Raw genomic sequence first — 26,170 nt, 5'->3', positions numbered from 1 at the left:
TTCACACACCTGGAACAATAGGTAAAGCTTGACTCATACACATACACTTACACAGACACAATGACTTGTATATTTATATAATAGGCAATAAATGTAATGTATTGCACCAAAATCTATACTTTGTGTAAAATATTGTTATGCTGTTTACTGTTTTATAATATATACATAAGTTTTACAATTAGAATGTTAATAATACAACACGTTTTAAATGAAACTATATTTTGTGCGTAGTTTTTCTTGAAGATATGAGCATAATCTATTATGTGAATAATGGTCCTGTGGATTTAAGGGAAAATAAGAATAATATTTCTCAGGTTAAATCAGAAGTACCTCTGCGAGGAGTTGGTTGCATAATTAACGGTATTAAAGGGTCATCCAAACATTTGGCAGAATATTAGGGAGATTAAAACCACAATCACCCTAAAAATCCTTTTACATAGGTCAAAGATTTAAATCTTTTCTGATCTGCATCAGCAGTTCTAATATTACATAAATGTTCCAAAATGCGATTTTTAAAAGGTGTTGCAGTCATTCCTATGTATTTTAGGTAACATCTACATTGTACACCTTTAGTCTCACAATTAAAGAAGTATTTTATTTTGTATCTTGTGCCATATTGATCCACAATAGACATTTGGTTTAACAGAAAATTGCAGGCCTTACATTTACCACATGGGTATGTTCCTTTAATTTTCGGTTGTTTTTTTGGTTGTTGCTTTTTTTCTCATTAAATGACTATATGCAAGAAGATCTTTTATATTTCGTGGGCCACTACTATTGTATTCCCCCCTGTGGCCCTTCTTGTCCCAGTCCGATACAGAACTTCCCCAATGATGCATTCTCTAACTCTTGAAGCTCTCTAAAATATCATGTCCTGCAATGCAAAACAGCATTTATGAATTTGGGTGCAATACAAGGGGCATTACTGAGGCTTGCATTCAGCAAGGAATACCCCAACCAGTCGACAATATCTTGAAACAATAAGATATATTAGTAAACACAACCTCACAAAAACAAATTTACAATGTCACAAAAGTACAATAAATTGCATTTGCGCTGTGGATTCATAGTTTTGCATATTTGTCAATGACATTTGGTGCGTGGATTTTTTATTTGATAGGCATGTCAGCAGCCAATGACCTTGAAGGCATCTAAATTACATGCCAACAAAATATATACGTATAACAGAGAAGTCTGATCATCTTCATTCATGACTGCAGAGAGCAACTTGACAATGTTGCATATACAGCCATGATGCCAACATCTTTAATTGATTCCCTTATGTTACCTGCAATATAAACACAAGATGCCTGATTCATTATGGAATGTAAATGCCGATACAGGTCGTATGTTGCTTAAAATTGGTATGCTCATGCACAGAACCAGACTATATGCCAGCTAAAACAGCAACATCCAATTAATCGAATGCAAAGGAATCTTACGTTAGCCCTTCACTTTCATGGGCGGAACAGCAAGTCATTGTGCAGTAAGGGTTTGCCAAGCTTGAGTGCACCAGCAACGTCCAATTCAACCATTAGGGATCTAAAAGATACAGTGTATTGTCTCTAAGAGCAGAACATACCTAGACCCATATTCAACAAGAGATGTTTCTTCAGATCCTTGTTGAATATGGATGGGTGTAGGGCTGACTTACGTGCATTTTAAAAAAAATAACACAATTTAAGATGTATGTGCCTTAATGAACCAGGCCTTCAATGAGGCATCTGTTTCAAAATCACTTTTGTGCTTCATTTAGAAAACTATTCAAATATTCTACAGCATAATAAAACAAATATATTTTCTTATTTTATTTAAAGACCCAGTTTAACTCCTCTGCAGTTATCGCATGTCAATTAAAAGCATTAGTCATCCATAGGGCCTGCATGTCAGGGTGCCTTGTTTTGTTTTGTTTTTCATACTGAACATTTATGGAGATCTGACATCTTGAATAAGTTCCAGAAAAGCAAAGATACATGATGAAATTCAAAATAGTCTTTGCAAAACAAAATGTTCTCTAGTTCATATATAATCATGTTAGCAAAGCACTATACAATACTATCAATAAATGTTTAGAGATTTTACCTTTTTAGAAGCAAAATATTCTGAATTATATAACATGAATTCTGTTAGGCCCAAAATAGTTTAGACTGAAACAAATTGTAGTTTGTGCTATTTTATTTTTCTTGAAAACCATTAACATTTGTTGCTTGTTTTACATGTTATATGTTAAGTCTACAAATCTACAGTGTAGTAATAAGGTCATACATATTGTAACTGAATTTTACAGTGGAAAATACACCCAGTTTAAGGTGATGTAATGCATTACACATATAGAAAACACTGCAATGTTTGGTGATACTAGGGGTACCACTTCAGCCATGTAAGTCCAGACACATATGACGTACACATGCTGCATGGTTGCAGTGCCGTTAGATCACATGCACAGGGTAGTTTCTGCCATTAGATGTGGTAGGAACCTTCTCTAAGGTGGCACAATTCTAGGGCTTGCCTACTGACCATTCAATACCTGCCCTAGTGCCTGTTACAGCATTCCACTGCATTGACCACAAGTAGAAGCACACTGTGACAAATCATATATTGTGTGGGAGCACAGTGACTGACAGTGGATTGAAGAATATATAAAAGAAGGAGAATACTGTCTCTGACTTCATTATAGTTCCTTTGGTCCCACTCTCAGTTGCCGCATTCTTCTTAAAAGCTCCAAAGGGAAACACATTGTGTTATATTTGTCACTGTATTCTTCCCCCTGTAGTTATTACATTTGTAAGCTTTGACTGCTGGCTGCATACATGGATAGAAGTACTTAGGGAAGTAGGCAGCTGCACTGCAGTAGACAGTCTCAGGCAGGATAGGGTTCTGGAATGCCTCTGCAATACAGTAAAAACTATAGGAGTGAAATACATTTGCCCTGAGGTCACCAGAACCTGGGACCCACCATTAGTCTTATTAATGAAGCATGGATTTGGGAATCCCTAAAATAGCATTCATCCCAGCCTACTGGCATCTCATGAAGACAATAGTCCCCTTCCATCAAAGGGGGAAGCCTCCTTCTTATTGTTAATATTATTATTATCGTATAATTGCAAGATGCCACAACCATGTACAGTAGAGAAAACAAGGCATATATAAAACAGGGATATAAAAGGTAGACAAAATAAATGCAGACATGAAAACAAAGGGTATGAAGGGCCACTCTCTAGTTAACCATACTGATATTGAGATATTTTGCCTCAAGTAAAAATCTATACTGTTTTGGAAAGGTCTATGGGATCCATCAGTGTGATTTTGTCATGGTCTAACTAATGTCTTAAAGGAGTCCTTACTTATGTCCCTGATATATCATATAGGGCAGAATTAGTAGATATATTAAGCAGGTATTAGAGCTGTATAAAAGCATTGGTGAAGCCTCCCAATATTGCCTGGGGGTGGGGGTGATATTTAAATGTTATTTCAAAAGCCATCTTTTTCCTATACAAGTGAAGTAGACAAATCTATCATTTATATTTGAAAGTAAATGCTCACTATTTTATTACCTGTATTTTATTTATATTTCTTATTTCATAATTAGATGACCTGCTACCGTTGTCTATCTGCATGATGGTTAAGAAACATATTTTAAAACTACAAAACACTCTAAAAAAAGGTGCTTTTAACATAAATGAATGTTAATTTTTCATTTGAGCTGTGATTCAAGCTGATATTATTGATTTAATGTTGGCAGTGTCTTGTAATTACCATGGCAACCACAGTCACATGACAAAATAATTAGAGAGCAGAGAGGCTTTGGAATGCCCTTATTATAAGCAGGCATGACCTCTTTTCTCTGCGATGAAAGGATCATGGATCAGCTTCATGACTGACAGACTCTTAGGTTAAACACTCTGCTGGGATGAAATATAAATCAAATCTTTCCATGTTTGAGACATTTGTTATGCAATGTTAATTACACAACTGTTTCGAACAGAGTGATTTTGCAAAGTAAACACTGAGTTATAGGAGAATGTATTTGAAAAATTAAAATTCAACTTCAGTTTCAAGTTAAAGAGCTACATATCAGTCTGTTTAAAAACAAAAGTGTCCATGTGGCATTGCTTATTTAAACTCAGCTTCTATGAGTAATTAAGTTTTCTTTTAGTGAATAGCTAAAGGAGGAGGCTTTGAGAGCCCAGGCTATTATTTTTTTCAACCTTACTTCAAACATGTAATCTGAAATCTCCAATTCACAAGTTGGTAGGTTAGAAACAACTTTAATATATGCATATTTTTCCACCAGAAGGAAACAAAAAGTTAATAAAAATAAATTGCAAATAATCTTAATATTAGTTAAGGATTTCAATTAAAAAATGCTGTTTTCCCTTTTTAACAAAATAAATAAATAAAAATAATGTGCATTAATTAAATAATGTGTCCATATCAGATACAGACATTATTTTAACAAAGCATTAGATTTTTTTCAGATATCAATTAGACTTTATGTCCTAAAAGAATGATTTCTAAATTAAGTAATTAGACATATATTTAAGGGAAATGACGGTGGTGCTATCAGGACTGAGATTTCTCCTGTTGTACAGAATGAAGAAAATTGTTGTGTACGTAGAAAAGTAGTTGGAGGGGAAATGGTCCATTGTCCAAAAGTGTATTAAAAGAAGAAGTTTGACTATTTTCATAACTAAAACAGTTTTTTCCTTGGAACATCTAAATTATCTCCATTGTCTCTCCAAAACTAGGACAATAGGTGTGAATAGTACAAAAAGTGATTGCTTAAGAGGGGATGCTGCAGAATACTCCAACTCCCTCCTGTCTGGTTCAAAAGGTTGAGCTTCTGTGGTGGTGATGTAGTCATACTCAGTTGGACAAATATCATCAGTGCAGCCACTTCCACTCCCAGAACCACTTGTTTCTTCACCTTTAAGTAAAGGAAATACAGACAAAATTATGCTTGGTTTTAAATATATCAATGTTTTAATATTAACAACTGATTAGAATCTATTACATTTATATGACTATATAAATATACAATACTGTCTAATTAAATTGATGAACATTTTATTGCCAAAATTATATAAAAAAACATAATACATATTGAGCTTTAATGCTTAAAATTACTAAGTTACCCTGCTTATTGTAAAAGAATGTGATGTTTTCTTACTAAACTGTGCATACAGGGTTCTCATTTATAGATGGATGTACATTCATTTGTGGGGCATAAACATACGTGATTAAGTACTGTGCATATCACATATAGATTTCAACATATTTTACAATTGCAGCCTCTTACACTGAGAGAGGTGGAAATGGGACTACAGTTGAGCACATGGAAGTGTAGCTTGTCCCCTAGAGATGCAACATAATGATACTTGGACTAATCCCCAAATACACTCAAATTGTGTCTGCCTATTCAGATTTATTATTTGTCACTCTCATTTGGACAACTATAGGAAAGAAGATTCCCATTGGATTTATAAAGTGACAGATGTAAGAATGTTTGTATTTAATTACATTTTTAAGGAAAATGTGTCTTTTACATTTGTTAAAAGCACTGCCAAGACACTATTCTCTCTTGTGTATATGACATTTCATTACATTATATTATGTACCAATAGAGTAATGCAACCTTTGTATTTATATCTAATACTGTCAAGCTGCAGCCCTATGATATTGTTGGTCGTAAATATACACATTTATGCGCCTGACGTATGCTCCTTGTAGTACTACTGCTGTATTTTGAGTGGATGCATGTTGAGTCTAATTTTAGCGACATAATTTTTATGCTTATTTTAGGGGCACAAACACTAAATGAGACTGACAGTACATAGTTATGAAACAGAAGAGCATATGAATAAATGTTTTCCACAATTGTCAGAACAGGCATTAAACTATTCTAGGAGGAATAAGAGAGAGAAAGAAAACATTTTTTAGGGTACAAAGGAAGAAAAACAAAATACAAATAAGAAAGTTGAAAGTTAAGAATCAGCAACAAAAGCAATCGGGTAAAAGAGGGGAAAAGAAAAAAGGTGCTGTATAAATAAAAGAAGAAATTACGGATAAAAGAATTATCCAAAAGAGACGAACATAAAGGGGAACATATGACTAAGATATATAATCTGAGTACATATACATCATCTAAAGAAGAAGATTCCTCTTTGAAGAATGACCTAACATTTTTCTCCACTAACAATATGAATCCCTTTCAGTTCTTAGTGTATATTCAAAAATTTCTTAGAAAACTCTCCTTGAAAAATTTTTTTGCACAAAAAAAGACAATAGGGAGTTGAATAAACCATTACTTAATGAGAATAAGTTTAGAAAAATATCTGTGTTTAATCCTACCCATATGAGAAAGGGACAGATAAAAACTTTTGGGAAATTAGTGTTAGATGAAGTAGAATCTTGGAAGACTATGAAGACTATTACTAGTAATCTCACTAAACAAGAAAGACTATCATTGGAATCCTGAAAACGAAGGAGAGTTTTTAATTATTATCAAGCCCGCCGATAAAGGCGGAGCAATCGTTATCATGAATAAATCTGTATATGTTGCTAACTGATGGACCTACCTACGGAAAGTTGAGAGGGAACCCAACCAACAGAATAATAAATGAGTTTATAGACTTGATTGATAAAAAGAAAAAGAAAGGTTATTGGGGAAGAGATGTTAGAATTTTTAACACCTACAAATCCAGAAATACCATTACTATATATTCTCCCCTAAAGTTCACAAGAATGAAACTGTGCCACCAGGTAGGCCTATTATAGCAGGTGTGAATTTGATAACATCAAATCTTTCAATGTACATTGATCACTTATTATAATCATATATGACAAGCATCAAATCCTAGTTAAATGATACTCAGGACATTCTAGATAGACTTTATGGTATAGAGTGGCAAGAAAATTGGTTCATTGTCACAGCAGATGTATCCTCACTGTATTCCATCATATAGCATAAACAAGGAATAGATGCTATTTGGAAGACTCTAGAGGAGAGAAATGTACATATAGACCTTCAGGAGTTTATCACAGAGGGGATAAACTTTATATTGAATAATAACTACTTCTACTTTGAAGAATGCCTTTACTTGCAGAAAATAGGGACTGCTATGGGCATCAGGTTTGCCCCCTGTTATGCTAACATCTTTATGGGTGTATGGGAATACCTGTACATTTGGAGAGACGGGAGGTGGGGGGCAAGTCTGGTGTCCTGGCACAAATACACTGATGATATTATCTTTGTGTGGAAGGGCGATAGAGGAACACTATATTCGTTTTGTGACTATTTAAATCATAACCCTTGTAATATTAAACTCACTTACGATATCCGTAAGGAACATGTTAATTTCTTAGATTTTACTATCTACATAAAGGACAATAAGATACATACAAAGGCATACACTAAGCCAACTGACACTTTTCTACAAAAAGGATAATCAGAGAAATTATTAGAAGGGGCACATATGAAAGTGAGGAACATTGATAGAACATCATTATTAAAACCTAAAGACAGAATGGTGTAACGAAAGTGCAATTTCGCTTTTAACACTCAATACAGTATAATAGGCATTATAGAAGGTATAAAGATGTAATGACCAAACATTGGAAGGTATTAATGAGTGATCCAATTTTGAAGACCTTGCTATGGGTGAGACTGAAATTTATTTATAGAAAGGCCCCAAGTTTAAAAGACAAAATAATCCGGTATACTACCTAGAAATGATAAAACCCACTATATCAGCACAATAGGATTCCATAGGTGTGGCGCTTGTTTGCCCTGTAGGACTATAATGAGCAGTCCATCCAAAGTTACCGAATAGACATTTACAGCAAACGGTTCTAATTATAAAATTAAAGATTTTATTACTTGCCACTCGAAAAGAGTGATCTATTTGGTAAAATGTGTGTGTGATAAACAATATATAGGAAGCAGACCTCTGAAAATCCGTTTGAGTGAGCAATTATGGAATATCAAAAAAGGGAATATAAATCACTCCTTATCAGCTCACTGTAAGGACAAGCACTAATGCTGTATCAACTCCATTAAATCTTTCTGTGGAATCAGAACAGTTAACGACAACTGGAGATGTAAAGATTTCGATATTAGACAGGTGAGGGCTGAAATGGAGAGTATTTATAAATTGAAGACATTAGCTCCAGATGTAGATTTTGAGCTTAAGTGGTTCTTATAAGATCTGTGATAACATGGCTTACGCTTCCAGTTATCATCTGAAAAAGGGGACTTATTATCTTTCCCATTTCCTTTTATTTTTCATGATATCAGTACCAAGGAATAGGTGGACTCTTAAGTACTCTAAGAAAAGCATGTGAGGTAGTCTGTAGAGAAGCAGTAATTGGATATGCGTCTTTTCTAGTCATTTTAAAAAACACAGTAAATAAATGAAGGGGGGTAAAGGAGGTGGGTGAGAGATAATTGCATGTGATCCATCAGCTTGATTAGATAGGAAACATTTAGATTATTTACCCGGAGACGTCTACCCCCTTGACTCACAGGCAGGGCCGACAAGAGGAATTTTGGGCCCCGATACAGCAACTTCTTTGGGCTCCCGTCATATTCAACAATGAGACACTTGCATTTGGCAGACGTTCATATTATGCCACACCATAGCGCCCCCAGCTCATCGCAGTGCCTTCAGGTCATATTATGCCACATAATATTACCCTCAATTCATATTTGGCCATGCAGTAGTGCCCACAAATCATATTATGCCACAATACTGCCCACAAATCATATTATGCCACAATCATGCCCACAAATTACATTATGCCATACAGTAGTTGCCCCCAAATAACAGTATGCCATACAGTAGTGCCCCAAAATAACAGTTTGCCATACAGTAGTGCCCCAAATCAATAGTAGTGACCAAACAAAAACTCATTCACAAATAAAAATTGGTACAGCATATCAGATACTGAGAGTGCGAGTCCCAGGAGCAGCTTAATACTCCATTTACAATGCAAAGAAAAATAGATATATTGACACAATCACAGATAAAATTTATGACAAGCAGCTTTTTTTCCTCCTAATTAAAAATCTCTGTACAGATAAATATGCAAGAAACATTGCAGCGCAATAATGAGCAATACATAGTGTTTTAAACATCATTGGATATACAGTAGTGTCCCCAGTTCAAGAAAGGATGGTGAAAAACACATTGGACACGAGAAAATATATGAACTTACCTGATTATGGCATCCTGTGTTCTGTTCTTCTACTGGGCGCGCTGGATGAGGAGGGATCAGCAGCTGTCAGTTCACACAGCCAGTCGGGAGCAGAGGCAGAGGGCAGTGGTCGAAGTGGAAATTTAGAAGTGGGGACATAGAAAAGTATGAAGGCTTGATTTTTTTTTTTTTTTTAACACTTGTCCCCTCTGTGCATTCCCATTCTTCATTACTACTTGTGTTTTATGATGGCTGCATCCCTGACATTCCCATTCTTAAGATGTCTCTTCCTTTACACTTTCTTTTAGCTATGCCCCTGCACCATCTTATCCTTTGTCCCTTTCACCCCTCTTCCAGCACCCCTTTCCCCTGGCTCTGTCACCCCTCTTCCAGCACCCCTTTTCCCCCTGGCTGTCACCTCTCTTCCAGCACCCCCTTTTCCCCCTGGCTCTCACCCCTCTTCCAGTACCCCTTTTCCCCCTGGCTCTGTCACCCCTCTTCAAGCACCCCCTTTTCCCCCTGGCTCTCATCCATCTTCCAGCACCCCCTTTTCCCCCTGGATCTGTCACACCTCTTCCCACACCCCTTTTCCCCCTGGCTCTGTCACCCCTCTTCCAGCACCTTTTTTCCCCCTGGCTCTGTCACCCCTCTTCCAGCACCCCTTTTCCCCCTGGCTCTGTCACCCCTCTTCCAGCACCCCTTTTCCCCCTGGCTCCCTCACCCCTCTTCCAGCACCCCTTTTCCCCCTGGCTCTCTCACCCCTCTTCCAGCACCCCTTTTCCCCCTGGCTCTCTCACCCCTCTTCCAGCACCCCTTTCCCCCCTGGCTCTCTCACCCTCTTCCAGCACCCCTTTTCCCCCTGGCTCTCTCACCCCTCTTCCAGCACCCCTTTTCCCCCTGGCTCTCTCACCCCTCTTCCAGCACCCTTTTTCCCTCTGGCTCTCTCACCCCTCTTCCAGCACCCCTTTTCCTACTGGCTCTCACCCCTCTTCCAGCACCCCCTTTTCCCCAGGCTCTCACCCCTCTTCCAGCACCCCTTTTTCCCCTGGCTCTCTCACCCCTCTTCCAGCACCTCTTTTCCCCCTGGCTCTCTCACCGCTCTTCCAGCACTCCTTTTTCCCCCTGGCTCTGTCACCCCTCTTCTAGCACCCCTTTTCCCCCTGGCTCTCTCACCCCTCTTCCAGCACCCCTTTTCCCCCTGGCTCTCTCACCCCTCTTCCAGCACCCCTTTTCCCTCTGGCTCTCTCACCCCTCTTCCAGCACCTCTTTTCCCCCTGGCTCTCTGTCCTCTTCCTGCACTCATTCCACCCTGGCTCTCTCACACTCCTGACAACTCCCCCCCTTGCAAAAATCGCGGCACCCCCGTGACCGTCCCCGCGGAAATCGCGGCACCCCCCCGCGACCCCCCCTTGCAAAAATCGCGGCACCCCCCGCCGCGCGATTTCCTCCCTCATTCAGAAAAATGTAAATCTGCAAACTGTGTCCACATTACAGGGCACAGTGCAGAGTGATCCATCGCGCAACGGAGGTGGCTGGTTCCTGGGGAGGAGCCAGCCATCAGAAAGCCAGGGGAAGTGTCGGGCCGGCCCATCTAGCCACCGGCCCTTCTGGCATTTGCCAGAAGTGCCAGGTGGCCAGTCCGGCCCTGCAACCAGGTGAGGGAGGAGCTTCTGCCTGTCATTAGTTTTTTTTCTTGTAAGATTGGTTTATTACACGAAATATACAAGATGTTGTTGTGATAACTCACTAAACAACAATAATGCATTAGATTAGTTGTGCATCTAGTTTGGAATCACATGAAGGAGCAATCAAATGGAGTGAGGTTACTATGGTAACCAACGGCAGTCTGAGTATTAGCTGGTAAACACTTTGGGCCTTAATAATTAAGGAAACTAAAGCAAAAAAAATTGTAACTTTGAACCTTGGCAAATGTTGTATTGTAGGGGAAGGTAAATTTAAAATGTGAGGACAGATTTATAATTAGGATAGAGCATGTCCTATATTAACTTTTAATGTCAGTGTAAAAATAAAGCTATTAAGTGTTTGCATCCTACATGGAAAAACAGCCAGTATTTTCCTTATGTGCAAAATAATAAACTCATTTGCACACTTTGCATTGCAATATGATTTTGCCAAGGTTCAAAGTTACTAATTTCTTTGCTTTACATTCATTAATGAATTAGGCCATTTGTCTTCAGATAATTGCATAAAGAGAGTGTATAATAATGAAATAAGCTATGGAATATGGAGGGCATTTTCTCTTTCTTTTTACATATTAAGTGTTAGTTTAGACATTCCGTGCTTACTCCTCCCAACTGTAATGAGCAATTGTAATTATCTCAATATGTAGAGAAATCATGAACAAAGAAAAAATACACTTTATGTTAATTTCTGGTTTTAAGAACTATATTTTAAATGAGGAATTATATGTTTTAAGGGATGAATGCTGTGGACGATGAGATCTGTCCTCTGATTGGCTGATGGCTATATAAATCAGGATCAGCTATAAACTCCCGTGTACACCTTGACAAAGACCCAAGAGGCTGGGTCAAAACCCGTTGGTATAATAACGGAGCAGCAACCAGAACAGCCTGTCCAAAGATAAAGTGGATGCCCAGCTGGGATTCATTAGATCTGAACTCTGATTTCATCCCATTGATCTGGTAGGAGTAAATCTGCTATTTAGTAGAGCATTGTTAGACCATTGCAACTATTTGTGATTATATGCCGATCCCATCACGTTGTTTCAGTATGTGACACACGAAAAAGCAAGAGATTGTAAGGAAAAGGAGATCATTGCACCTGAAGATAAACACCCTTTTAGATATTCATGACTTCAAGTGCACAGAGTAAGTGCATTGGAAAGGGGGCAAGAGACTCAGTCTATCAACATTTATCTCCATAGGTGTATACACGTGGTGTAATTAGATTGTGTAGATTTAGAACATGATTGAATAGAGGTTCTTTTCTTGGCATTAGTCTCATTTGGTCTTTTTCGAACTACTACACTATAATATTGTCCTTATCTCCATCTCTTTTATATACGCTCATCGTTTTGGAGACAACTGATGGGACAAAGAACAAATTTGTTTGAATACTAAGAAGTGAAGAGACTTCAGTATTTGATTTTTGAAGTAAAGACTCAAGTGATAGAGACTCAAATTACTGTTAATTGAATTCAAGCATTTTTTTTTATACTGGTATTTGATTGATTTCTATGATACTATTATTCTTATGAATGTTAATTGACATGTATGATTTATTCACAACCTCTGTAGTATATATGGTATGCGCCTGAGATATACGCAAATAAGTACCACTGTTTACTAAACTACCCATGGGTGTTGAGCTTGGTTTGTGGTGAAGGTCAGCAATATACAATAATGGTTTAAACTGCTAGGTTAGCAAGAGGATATGATCAAAATTTTTAAAACAATAATTAAAACATATGGTGGATTTCAAACACTGCATGTTCTAGATGGTTAGCATTGCTGCCTTACAGTACCAAGGCATGGATTCAAATTAGACTAAAGTGCTATCTGTGCTCAGTATGTATGTAATCCCCTGGGTTTCCTCAAGGTACTCCAGGTTCCTCCCATGGTTCAAAAACATGCTGGTAGGTTAATTGGCATCTAAATAAATTGGACTTGTCAGTGGCTACTCAAGGCATGATCGACATGTGCAGCTGCATGGTGTGGTGAAGTGGGCACAGTGTGGTGAAGGGGGCACAGTGTGACGAAGGACGGGGAGCAGTATGATGAGGGAGGCACTGCGTGATGAAAGAGGGGCACAGTGTGATGTAGGAAGGAGCAGTGTGATGGAGGGGGAGCAGTGTGATGAAGGGACACAGTGTGATGAAAGAGGGGGCACAGTGTGATGTAGGAAGGAGCAGTCTGATGGAGGGGGACAAGTGTGATGATGGGGCACAGTGTGATGTAGGAAGGAGCAGTGTGATGGAGGGGGAGCAGTGTGATGGAGGGGGAGCAGTGTGATGAAGGGGCACAGTGTGATGAAAGAGGGGGCACAGTGTGATGTAGGAAGAAGCAGTCTGATGGAGGGGGAGCAGTGTGATGATGGGGCACAGTTGGATTTAGAAGGGGAAACGTGTAATGAAGGGGTAACAGTGTAATGAAGGAGGAGCAGTGTGATGAAGAGAGAGCAGTGTGATTAAGGGGAAAAAGTGTGATGAAGGAGGGGAAACAGTGTGAAGAAGAAGGGGGAACAGTGTGATGAAGGGGCACAGTGTGATTAAGGGGGAGCAGTGTGATGAAGGGGAAGCAGTGTGATGAGGGAGGGGGAGCAGCGTGATGAAGTGGGAACAGTGTGATGAAGGGTCACAGTGTGATGAAGGGTCACAGTGTGATGAAGGAGGGGGAACAGTATGATGAAGGGGAACACTGTGGTGAAGGGGCACAGTGTGATTAAGGGGGTGCATTGTGATGAAGTGTCACAGTGTGATGAGGGAGGAGGAGCAGCGTGATGAAGTGGGAACAGTGTGATGAAGGGGAACAGTGTGATGAGGGAGGAGGAGCAGCGTGATGAAGTGGGAACAGTGTGATGAAGGGTCACAGTGTGATGAAGGGTCACAGTGTGATGAAGGAGGGGGAACAGTATGATGAAGGGGAACAGTGTGGTGAAGGGGCACAGTGTGATTAAGGGGGAACATTGTGATGAAAGGTCACAGTGTGATGAGGGAGGAGGAGCAGCGTGATGAAGTGGGAACAGTGTGATGAAGGGGAACAGTGTGATGAGGAAGGAGGAGCAGCGTGATGAAGTGGGAACAGTGTGATGAAGGGGGACAGTATGATGAAGGGGGACAGTATCATGAAGGAGGGGCCAATGTGATGATTATAATAAATTACTTTGTATTATTTCTTCCTTGAGAGGCCCTGGCATTTCTTTATTTCTCTTTTGTGAAATACTTTTTTTAGTTCATTATTTTGGCAGTTAATAATAACAATATAATTTCTGAACTTAGTTGGGGGGAGGGGTGCACTAAAAACTCTCACACCTGGTGCTGTTATATTAGGGTCTAGCCCTGGCCCAGTATATATGTGTGCCTGTGGTAGATACATTAGATTGTACTAGGACAGGGACTGATGTTAGTTTATATATATTCTCTGTACAGTGCTGCTAAATATGTTAGTGTTATATAAATAAAAAATAATGAAAATGTATATGCATACAGAGTTGTTAGTATAAAAGAAATCTGCAATATAACATTGTATCAGCGCTTCCTTGAAATCTTATGCAATGATTTTGCTACAGTTAAAATCCTCCTGCAACTGTAGTAGAAATAATTTTATATCTATAGCCATCTCAATATCAGTTTATTATTTCACACCTTTTGGTATAAGCTATGAGTAGTAGACAAATAGATGAGGAGAAACCAATCTAATAAATATACACAACTTTGAGATAAATCAGCGCAATCAATCATATGCAGCCCTTAGCACCAGGGATCCGATATTGTAATAAACATATAATAGTGCAATACCAAAAAAAAACCCAAAAATGTATTAATTCTATAATGAGCTTTATGTATGTGAACCAAGAGAAGAGGATCAAATAAAAAAGAGAAAAGAAAACTCATATCCAGTCCAAGTGTGATTATCATACAACACCCAGAAATTAAAATTGATTGTTAAAAAACTTGTTAAAATATAAAAACATCCAACAGAGATGAGGGTGGACTCTTATCTAAGACAAGTTGGTATTCATGTAGAGAAAATGACCCACTCGGCTGTTCTGTGGCAAGACGGCAAATACATCATGGATCTCAAGTAACTAGAACACTCTCAAGCGTGTATCACCCCTTGCCAATGTGTTTTGATTAAACAATCTTTCTCAAGGCTCAGGGGTCGTGATAACAATAGGATATGTAAAAGATCCATAACCAATCATTCCACAGGAGCAAAGGTGTAACATAATTACTGAGAATTAAGACACACACACATATGAATGGTCTGTCGAGCGAAACTCGAGCGCACGTGTTTGCAATCAACAATGAATGACAACTTGTAGCGCCGTCCAAACAATTATGAGCTTATGCAAATAAATGCAAAGATTCTTGTAGCGCCCTACAAACAATTATACGTCATCGTATTGTTATGTGCGTATTGTCGCTAACCAATAACAATTGTCGAACCTCGATTTGTGTTTCCAAAGCACAGAGATATATTCGCAATAAGTAGAATAATATGCTCAAGCGAAGTAATAGTAAATACAGCCGTTACTTATCGCAGGCGCTCTGGATCCAGTGCAGTCATTCAATCCTGAAGTCTGGGGACAAGATGTCTGCAATCTGGATCACAAGCTGCTACTTATATACACAATCAAATACAGTAATACAATGAAGATGGTATAGCTTGCATCTATTGGTCCGGGTCTCAGGAACATCCAAGGGGTTGTCAATCATTGGCTGGTTCATCCTAAGGAATCCAAAGGAGGGGGTCATCTCTGCAGGGGGTATGCTCTGCTCTTCCCGCCAAGATTCCTTAGTCTTAAGTAGATCATAATTCCCTATCATTCATAACTTGCGTATGCACTCTGCGATTCCCTCGCAGAGTGAACCAAACAGTAGGATATGTAACAAGGTTCATTATGATACCACTCATGATGTTATTCCTTCAACCCGTTCCGTGTATTTCACTAATATGCATGTAACTCTGATATAACATATAAATACTACTATATTTCGACATAACTGACTATGTGTTGCAACTACCATTAATGTGTACTATTTTATAAGTATGCGTGTTTGTGCGAATGTATGGTAAAAGACCAATTACTGTTGCTGCCACGTGTAGTGGATGCGTACGCCCTTTCACGCCGTAGCGTGCCCTTGTACGTAGATGCGTACCGTATGCATCTTTTCAGACAAAGACAACCAAGTTTGCTAGATTTTAATTGAAATTACTTTATCCAATTTGCTGACTTCGACAGCTCCACCCTTTGATAGTGTAATAAACTATCACCCAATCACCGTTTCAAGATCAGGATTATACAATACTTCTCCACAGACCATGATCTCGGTATCTGGTACCACCCTTTCAGTCTCTTTCTCAGTGTTACTCCTATGAGACCGTTTTCCACACTTCAACACAATAGGAACACATTTGACAACTAAACCAATTGCTAAGATGACACCCAGTATAAGGAGAAGGAGCTTACCTACACTAGCAACCATTTCCTGTACCCACTCCCCCAGACCGGAGAACCATTTCACAGGGTTCAACCACGAGAACCAACCCGCCACCTTTTCCCCGACCTCATATAACTAAGAATTATGGCTCTTTCGAAATTCCCATTTCAGCTGTAAAATTTCATCCATCTTCCAGTCTATAACCTCTTTAGGGTCATCCGTATTATTAGTAATGTACGTGCAACATTTGACACCGAACTGGGTGGCCAGTGTCACACAGTACCCACCAGTAATAGAGGTGAGATAATTTAGTACCAGTCTATGTTGCACCAACTCCTTCTTGTACGCTTGTAGCTCCCTTCCAGTATACCTGAAAGTGTCATCATACATCTCGGTGATATTATCTATTAATTTAGCTAGGTCTTGGATATATTTAAAGTTTAATGTTCCCCGAGCGGTCCTGGTGAGATCTAGAGCAACCATAACTTGGAAACCAGCAGTTTCACTAATCAATTTTGTAGCTATCGGTTCCTCACCAGGAATCATATTTCTCTTGCCACGGTGTTCATACTGTGTGTGTATGTATGGTGGTGATGTAGTCTTGTGAATATCAACCATTTCTTCATGAGTAATAGTCATGATTTCAGGAACCAGTTTAGCTAAGAAACACAAGCCCTTGGAACTCGGAGTCACCCAGGAATAAGCTTTCCTCTCACAAACAAAATACACATCATCAGGGAGAACATAAGGAGCAGTATGCCCATGAATTATATCACACAGAGTTCTGATAAAACTACCCATGCCCAGTGTCTCCATTTGTTCTAGACACGTGTCGGCATTAATGACATTTTTACATTTATCTGTAGAGACTTTTCCAATGGATACCTTCTTATGTTTGGTTATACGCCCTAATTTGTGACCTCCATCAACATTCCTGCCTAGTAGTGACCTTGTTAGTCTCCCTCTAAAATGAGTGTGGCGAATCATTGTCTGATCTGATAGGTCAGCCTCCCAATTCTCCAGGCGCTTTGCATGAGATATGTTTAGGCACAGCAAAGATCTGCCTATGGAGTATTGTCGAAGCGTCAGACTAGGGGACCTAGTATTATTGTACCTCCCTTCTATGGGCCTCCCACCCCTCAATTCAAGTACTTCAGATATGTTTAGAGGGAATGGCACTAGTCCTATATTATGCTGCCCTTGAGGCACGTGAGAGCACACCCAACACTCGGTTTGGTTTAGCACCTTACCCACCAGGGAGTGATAATCCTCCCATGGATGCCCGCCTATATTCAGAGTACTGGGGGACTGGCATCGTTGGATGCATCTCTCTTCAACTAGGGAGTCGCAGAACTTGCAGATACAATACTCATCAGACAATAGCCCCTCACACTGCCTCCGAGTTCCTGAGCTAGCAGACCTTTTCATAACCCCTGGACCAAGTTTGATAATGGGCTGCTCTGAGTATCCTATTAACTTTTCTTCGGCCTCCATTTCATCCGTATCACTCCCAGAACTCTCCTCCGTCCTCCATCATCCTTCACAAAAATAGAATGTCCTAGAAAGAGTAAAAACAAGGAAAATCCTGGAACAAAAGAAAAACAAAAACCGCCACTCCATCGCTGGAAAGATAGTTCTGAGGCAACGTCTCTGGTTTAGGTGTCTCGACTGCAGGCTTTTAGGTCTCCCGGAACCGCCTCACAAGTGACAGCTCTATGTCGTCGGTCTTAGTTTTATCTTGTACTTTCTCCGGATTATGGACTCTCCTGCAGTGGGTGGAATGGACCCAAGTGTCTCTCTCTGCAACCTTCAGTGATGTAGTACTGTTTAGCAGCACTTGGTACGGGCCTTCCCAACGGTCTGTTAAACAACCTGAACGTAAGAAATTGCGGATCATAACATAGTCTCCAGGTTCAACGTCATGACAGTTCGTCTCTGGCATACCAGGTGACAGCATTTTTAGTTTTTGTTGTTGTTTTAGCTGTCTACTCATTCTTATAAGATATTGTACAGTCACTTCATTATTACACTTCAAGTCGTCTTGTGGACTCACGATCAAATGAGGCTGTCGTCCGAACAGTATCTCAAAGGGGGACAGATTAAGAGGAGGTCTAGGAGTGGTTCGAATGCTATGTAGGACCAACGACAAAGCCTCAGGCCATGCCAACCCAGTTTCAGCCATTATCTTACCCAGCTTGTTCTTTATAGTACCGTTTACTGTCTCCACCTTACCACTGGCTTGTGGTCGGTAAGGGGTGTGAAGTCTGCTACTGATTCCCATGAGTTTACACATATTTTGGAAGATATCACCAGTAAAATGGGTACCCCTATCACTTTGAATGATTCTAGGGATACCGAACCTACACACAAAGACTTGTACAATTTTCTTTGCAGTGAACACAGCAGTATTAGTGGCTGCCGGATATGCTTCTACCCAACCGGAAAACACATCAATACACACTAACACATACTTTAAATTCCTGCATGGTGGTAATTAGATATAGTCAATTTGTATTACCTGGAAAGGTCCGTCTGTAGGAGGGATGTGGGATGGCTCAGTTGGAATAGTTTTCCCAACATTTTTCCTCAAACAAGTAAGACATGACATTGCTTTCTTACCAGCCTGAGAGGAAAATCCGGGAGCTCACCAGTATGCTCTCACCAGTTTGCACATACCTTCTTTACCCAGGTGAGTCAGGCCGTGTGCTGCTTCAACCAGTCTTGGATAGTATGTTCGGGGAGCTACAGGCTTACCTTGTCCATCCCTCCAGAGTCCTGAGGACTCTTGACCACATCCCTTTGCCTTCCAGACCGCCTTTTCCTGCAGGGAACACAAATCTTGCATTTCAATTAATTTCTGCATGTCTAATGTCTGAAAAACCATCATAGTCTCGGTCGATACAGTCATAGGTTGCCCTGCTGCCCATTTAGCAGCTTCGTCTGCCCTGTTGTTGCCCAATGACACTGGGTCTTCTTCAAAGGTATGGGCTTTGCACTTTATGATGGCTACTGTTCTGGGTAACTGTATCGCTGTCAGAAGTCCTTTTATGTGTTGTGAGTGTGCCACTGGCGTACCTGCTGCTGTCGTGAAGTTTCTAAGACGCCAAAGGGCCCCAAAATCGTGCACTACCCCGAAGGCGTACCTAGAGTCAGTATATATATTGGCTGATTTACCCTCTGCCAATTCACACGCTCTCCTTAGTGCTACTAGTTCCGCCACCTGGGCTGAGTGAGGTGGGCCAAGAAGTTCAGCTTCTACCACATCCTGATCATCTACAACAGCGTAACCAGTACATAGCTCTCCTGTCTCTGTCTGTCTATGGCAACTTCTGCCTGTATAAAACGTAAAATCTACATTTTCTAAGGGGGTGTCACGTATGTCGGGCCTTGCAGTAAAGGTCTGATTCAGGTGTTCCATACAGTCATGCGTGTCAGTATTCTTGCCTAACTCATCATCAACCAGTGTCTCCTCACCTCCCACCCTTTGTGTCTCTAGAGACACATACGGAAGGTATGTAGCTGGATTTAAGGTGCTACATCATTTGATGGTGATGTTTGAGGGTGCCATCAGGGCTAGTTCCCACTTTGTGAATCTAGCTGAAGAAACATGTCTGGTTTGGGCTGAATTTAACAGAGCTGATACAGCATGGGGTGTATAGATAGTTGAATTATGTCCTAATACTACGTCCTCGCTCTTACTCACCAGAAGAGCCGTTGCTGCTACACTTCTGAGACATGTTGGGAGTGATCTTGCCACATTGTCTAATTGTGCACTGTAGTATGCTACCGGTGTGCTAGCGTCACCATGTTTCTGTGCGAGGACACCTGCTGCACAACCATCAGCTTCTGTACAAAATAGCTCAAAAGGCTTTTCATAATCAGGTATTCCCAATGCAGGTGCTCTCGTCAGACTATCTTTAAGATTAAAGAACGCTTGCTCTGACTCTTCTGTGTGTACAACACGTTCTGGTTTTGAGGAAGAGACTAGCATCTGCAATGGTAATGCCAGAATAGAAAAACCTGGGATCCAGGATCTACAGTATCCACACATCCCCAAGAAAGTACGAATCTGCTTCTGGCTCTGCGGCAGAGTCAAGTGTTGTATGGCCTCAATTCTGTCAGGTTGTCAGGTGTCTTAGCCCCTTAGTGAGGCAGTGTCCTAAGTATTTGACCTTAGTCTGACATGGCTGTAATTTATCCTTTGCCACCTTGTGCCCTGTTTGTGAAAGATGAAGCAACCACAATTTAGTATCATGTAAACATGACATAAAAGAATCAGAGCACAGCAACAAATCGTCCACATATTGAATTAGAACAGACCCATTGTGGGGTTGAAAGGATTGCAAACAGTCATGTAAGGCTTGGGAAAAAATACTGGGGCTGTCAATTAACCCCTGGGGTAGTCTGGTCCATGTGTATTGCACTCTCTGTAGGAGAATGCAAAAAGGTATTGGCAGTCAGGGTGAAGAGGGACTGAGAAGAAAGCAGAACATAGATCAATGACAGTAAAATGACTGGCAGACGGTGGAATCTGCATGAGGATGACAGCTGGATTCGGCACTACGGGGAATTGGCTCTCAACAACTTTGTTAATTCCCCTTAAGTCCTGGACTAATCTATAGCCCCTCCCCCCATTCTTCTTCACAGGGAAAATAGGACTATTTGCTGTACTGGCTGTACGAATTAAAATCCCTTGTTGTAACAGCCTCTCAATAAAAGGATACACCCCTAGTTCCACCTCCGGTTTTAATGGATACTGTGGGATTTTTGGAGCTATCCTACCACTTGTTAGATTGACCATGACAGGGGCTACGTTTGCCATCAGTCCAGTGTCCTGTCCATCTCTGGTCCATAGGGAACCTGGTATTTCCAGCAACATTCCCTTTACTTGAGATGGACTTTGTTCTATAACAAGAGAGTGTAACATTAACCTTTGAGGGGTGTCCAATATATCCTGTACCTCATGTGCGACCTTCTTCGGTATATCTAAGAACACACCATCAGAAGTACAGTATATGACACATCCCATTTTACATAACAAGTCTCTCCCTAGCAAGTTAGTAGGAGCCGCTGCAGCCAAGAGAAATGAATGCTTAGTATGCAGAGGCCCAATAGTAACCTCAGCAGGTTTAGTTAGAGGATAATGTAACACTTTTCCCGTTACCCCCATAGCTGGAATAGTTTTACTGGTCACCTGTAGATTGAAAGATCGGGCCGCCCCTGTATCTACAAGAAAAGTTTATTTCCTACCAGCTATGTCAACTATCATTTTTGGTTCTTCACTCTGACTCTCAGTTAACCTCACTGGCTGTAGACTACAGGTATGACCTGACCCCTAGCGCTGACTATTGATTTCCCGCGCAGCATTTGCTGCTGTAATAAGCCCGGATAAATGTGAGTCTTCTAATCTATGTGAATCCCTCCTTGGAGGATATCTATGTGACCCTTCATTAGGATTATACCTTCCCTTTGTACAATCTTTTCTCATATGTCCTTCTTCTTTGCAATTGTAACATCTGAACATTCTGCGTTTCCCGTTATGTGGGTTATATGCTGGTGGTCGTGTATGCATTTCCCCTAATGCCTGTATACTCACTGTCATCAACTTGTCACTCTTTTCTTCCCTTTTTCTAAAGATATTTTTGTCATGTTCCACAGCAACTTCTCTAAGAGAATCTACCGTGCTGCCTCTCCAACCAGGGGTTGAGGTTTGTACTCTTGTTTTTAGATTTTCCTTTAAACCATCCATCAGTACTGTTACCGCTACTTCCCTATGATGTGGGTTCTCCCTTATATCTGATATCCCCGTAAACTGTGTCATTGATGCAAGAGCTCTACCAAAATAATCCGCTGCAGTTTCACTGTCTTTTTGTTTTATGGTGAAAATCTTACTCCAATTTACCACTACTGGAAAATATATGGCTAAGTGTTTGACAATTCTTTCTATATTCTTTTGGTTAATCTCATCAGTCAAGGTGTCATGTTCCTCCAACAAACAATCTTCAATAAATTTTTGTATTTGAGTATTGGGAGGAAGACACGCCCTCAACACTACACGCCAATCCTTATTGGTTGGTTCGTGGGCATTTCCTAAGTCTTTAAGAAATTTCTGACATTTAGCTAACTCCTTTCTAGGATCTGGGAATTCAGTCATAATGGAACGTAATTCTGATCTAGTCCAGGGACAATGCATTGTAACATTTCTTAAAGGAACTACACCATCCTTGTCCGGTTTCCCATTGGGAATTGATATTGTGCGGACTGGGAACGCACCCTCTGGTACACTGACTTCAGGGGACACTACAGGATTTGCTGGTTCTAGATTTAGAACGCTTTCACTCCTAGTGATCACGCTACTCTCACCTATCTCAGCCATTTTCTCATACTTGCGCTGAGCCTCTAGTACACTAACGGCATGGGCAATGGCCGAAATCACAGTGGGTTCATCTTCATTTTCAGATACACTTGATTTAAACTGGCTTAAAACAGGATACAACTTAGCAATTTTTCTGTTTTCAGTTTTAACAACAGCTGTACTTACCCCTCCCGCCACATAAGGTGGCGGGGGCGCGCTTGCGCTGAGTTCGCCACGCTTCTCGACGGTTACTTCCGTTGTGCACGCGATTTTAGCCACGCCTACTTCCGCTTTGCATTTGCTACTGTGCCACGTGTTACCTTCCATTTGCCATAATTTTAAACAATTATTATGTTCATTCCTCACTTTCGTTGAGGTAATCAACCATACTTTATCTTTTACAGTATTTAGTACCTCTGCATTAAAACTCCCTATTGTTGGGAAAGGCCTATCACAACCTTTGGTCATCTTGACCCACGTGTCGCAATACGCAGTTGCGTATGCACCATATTTCTTACACATAAGAAATCTCGCTGAACCAATAGGACCTTCCTAAGGCAGTACCTTGGCCTTCTCTAGTGTTTGCTTAGCACCCATATTGAACAATAGGGTCCCAGAAATATCACAATATCCTGCCACAAAGGCTTCCAGAAATAACACAATATTCAGCCACTAATTTTCAACACTACCGCTAGAGATATTTTACCGGCCTGTGGACGTATTTGCTACAAGCCGCTTCCACACGCTTCCTCTTGTATTAAACAAGGACCCCTAATACAGAAATATCAATGCGGACTAAAGAGTTATCAGCTCCTCGATTACCCCTGACTCTCCAACAAAATCTGTTGAGTTTATTACAACTGGTAGCATCCGGTAAAGTCAATTACCAGCCTTACCAACGTAATTCCTCCCCGTTACTCCCAAGTCACAATCACGGTTTTCCTTGCCGTGCGGTGCAATCGCAACGCTTAAAGCTAATCCGTAAGCGATGCGATTACCCTTGGGTGCACGTCGCGAAAACTTATTCAGTTTCCACCCCCCCCGGTATACCTGCCTTGTATAACGTACACCAGTTGGGCACCTGCCTCGTCAAACAGCAACTGACACTCTATTTTGCAATAGATAAACCTTAGTGTATTTAAAGTCAACAAATCACACGACATACACCTTTTCTGTGCAGAAAATAAAAGAATTTCCAACAATAGTAATAATGTCCCAGAGGTTTTCACAAGTAATTATATTATGCACATATAATAACTATCAAGACGATTGTTTAACCACGTGGCAAATCTACCGGAAGTTCGCGTACGCACAGCAGGAAATACACATACGCTAAGCAATGCAATACAGTTAAAACGCACAATGACAGAAAAAAGAAACAGTTTTCTCTTTTGTCCCTAGGTTCTAGTTAGCGTGCCCTAGATAATGCAAAACAGACATTCGGTTTCGCAACACAGAGTAAAATTCAGGTTTTGAACACCATGCGTTCTTACCCGTTTATGACGCGTCTCCACCCTTTGTTGAGGAACCGAAATCCGTTGGTCTTGCATATCGTCGGCAACGAAACCTCCAAAGCTCACGAGCCCCCAAATTGTTATGTGCATATTGTCGCTAACCAATAACGATTGTCGAACCTCGATTTGTGTTTCCAAAGCACAGAGATTTATTCGCAATAAGTAGAATAATATGCTCAAGCGAAGTAATAGTAAATACAGCCGTTACTTATCGCAGGCGCTCTGGATCCAGTGCACTCATTCAATCCTGAAGTCTGGGGACAAGATGTCTGCAATCTGGATCACAAGCTGCTGCTTATATACACAATCAAATACAGTAATACAATGAAGATGGTATAGCTTGCATCTATTGGTCCAGGTCTCAGGAACGTCCAAGGGGTTGTCATTCATTGGCTGGTTCATCCTAAGGAATCCAAAGGAGGAGGTCATCTCTGCAGGGGGTATGCTCTGCTCTTCCCGCCAAGATTCCTTAGTCTTAAGTAGATCATAATTCCCTATCATTCATAACTTGCGTATGCACTCTGCGATTCCCTCGCAGAGTGAACCAAACAGTAGGATATGTAACAAGGTTCATTATGATACCACTCATGATGTTATTCCTTCAACCCGTTCTGTGTATTTTACTAATATGCATGTAACTCTGATATAACATATAAATACTACTATATTTCGACATAACTGACTATGTGTTGCAACTACCATTAATGTGTACTATTTTATAAGTATGCGTGTTGGTGCGAATGTATGGTAAAAGACCAATTACTGTTGCTGCCACGTGTAGTGGATGCGTACGCCCTTTCACGCCGTAGCGTGCCCTTGTATGTAGATGCGTACCGTACGCATCTTTTCAGACAAAGACAACCAAGTTTGCTAGATTTTAATTGAAATGACTTTATCCAATTTGCTGACTTCGACAGTATTTACATCATTATGACACAAATCCACACCTAAACAAATACTATTAATTTAACACCATAGAAACAATGCACAAAGTATACATCTTTAAACACCATATCCAAAAGATATTTAATCAGTCCCTATGCAACAGCAATGTAACATATTCGATCATGTATGACATCTCATAAAATCAGTTATACTCGAATGAATGAAAACATTTTTTAATTTTTTGAAATGTACAAACTGATTCTGAAAGACTTATTTGAAGATGAGACGTCTATTCATTAGTAGAAGAACAACAATGTAACATGATTGTTCATAATTCAAACACTTACATATGAAAGAATTTTAAATTAATGCTTCTCGTATTTATTACCCTTATTATTATAAAACACATTGTTTCACCAGACATTAATGTGACAAAAGCACATTTAATATCTTATTTCAATCTACATAACGAGCATTTATATTTGAACCGTTAAAATAATATAATAAATAAAAAAATTGAATAGGGCAAAAAAAAATGTTATTACATATAATGCAACTGCATCTAAACAAAAAAGCAACTACTTATAGAGATTAGAAGAGAAACTTAAAATCCTCAGCCCACCTAATAATAAGTGTATTATTATTATTTAACTTTGAAACACACCAATCTAATATAAAGAATACCATCCTGTAAACATTTATGCGGCAGACACATCTGCGGCATTGTATTTCCAATTACAATTATGAGCAATACACTTAATTAAACTACTCATTAATTAATTCTATGCTGACAATCTACAACACATATAAAACATAAATTTACACCAATCATTTATTATCCCACACCCACTTATGACATACATCCGGGATTAGGACTTTCTGTGTGTGGAAAGGACACTAGAAATCCTATATGTTTAAACCTCTGCATTCCATCTAATTGTCTTTCATCAGGACAAACAGGATTGTCACTTCAAAATGGATCTCTTTATACCAATATAAATATCTTACAGATATATACTGTATCTATAAACAATTCCTTTGCAATTTTTTACCATCTATATGCTGGGAATAAATTTT

At 39.9% G+C, this 26,170-nt stretch overlaps 1 protein-coding gene across 1 annotated transcript in view; it reads right to left on the bottom strand.

Moving 5' to 3' along the window:
* Positions 1-2,188: 2,188 nt before the first annotated feature.
* GPC6 (glypican 6) overlaps positions 2,189-26,170 on the bottom strand; it is a 551,499-nt gene continuing 527,517 nt past the window's right edge. The window contains exon 10 of the mRNA XM_075199893.1: positions 2,189-4,927. Coding sequence (XP_075055994.1) covers positions 4,722-4,927 — 206 coding nt within the window. The 3' untranslated portion in view covers positions 2,189-4,721. The remainder of the gene's footprint in view (positions 4,928-26,170) is intronic.

This window comes from Mixophyes fleayi, chromosome 2, assembly GCF_038048845.1.
Source record: "Mixophyes fleayi isolate aMixFle1 chromosome 2, aMixFle1.hap1, whole genome shotgun sequence".
Lineage (NCBI taxonomy): Eukaryota > Metazoa > Chordata > Amphibia > Anura > Limnodynastidae > Mixophyes > Mixophyes fleayi.
The sequence above is the reverse complement of the archived record's forward strand: the minus strand, read 5'-3'. Positions and strand labels throughout refer to the sequence as shown.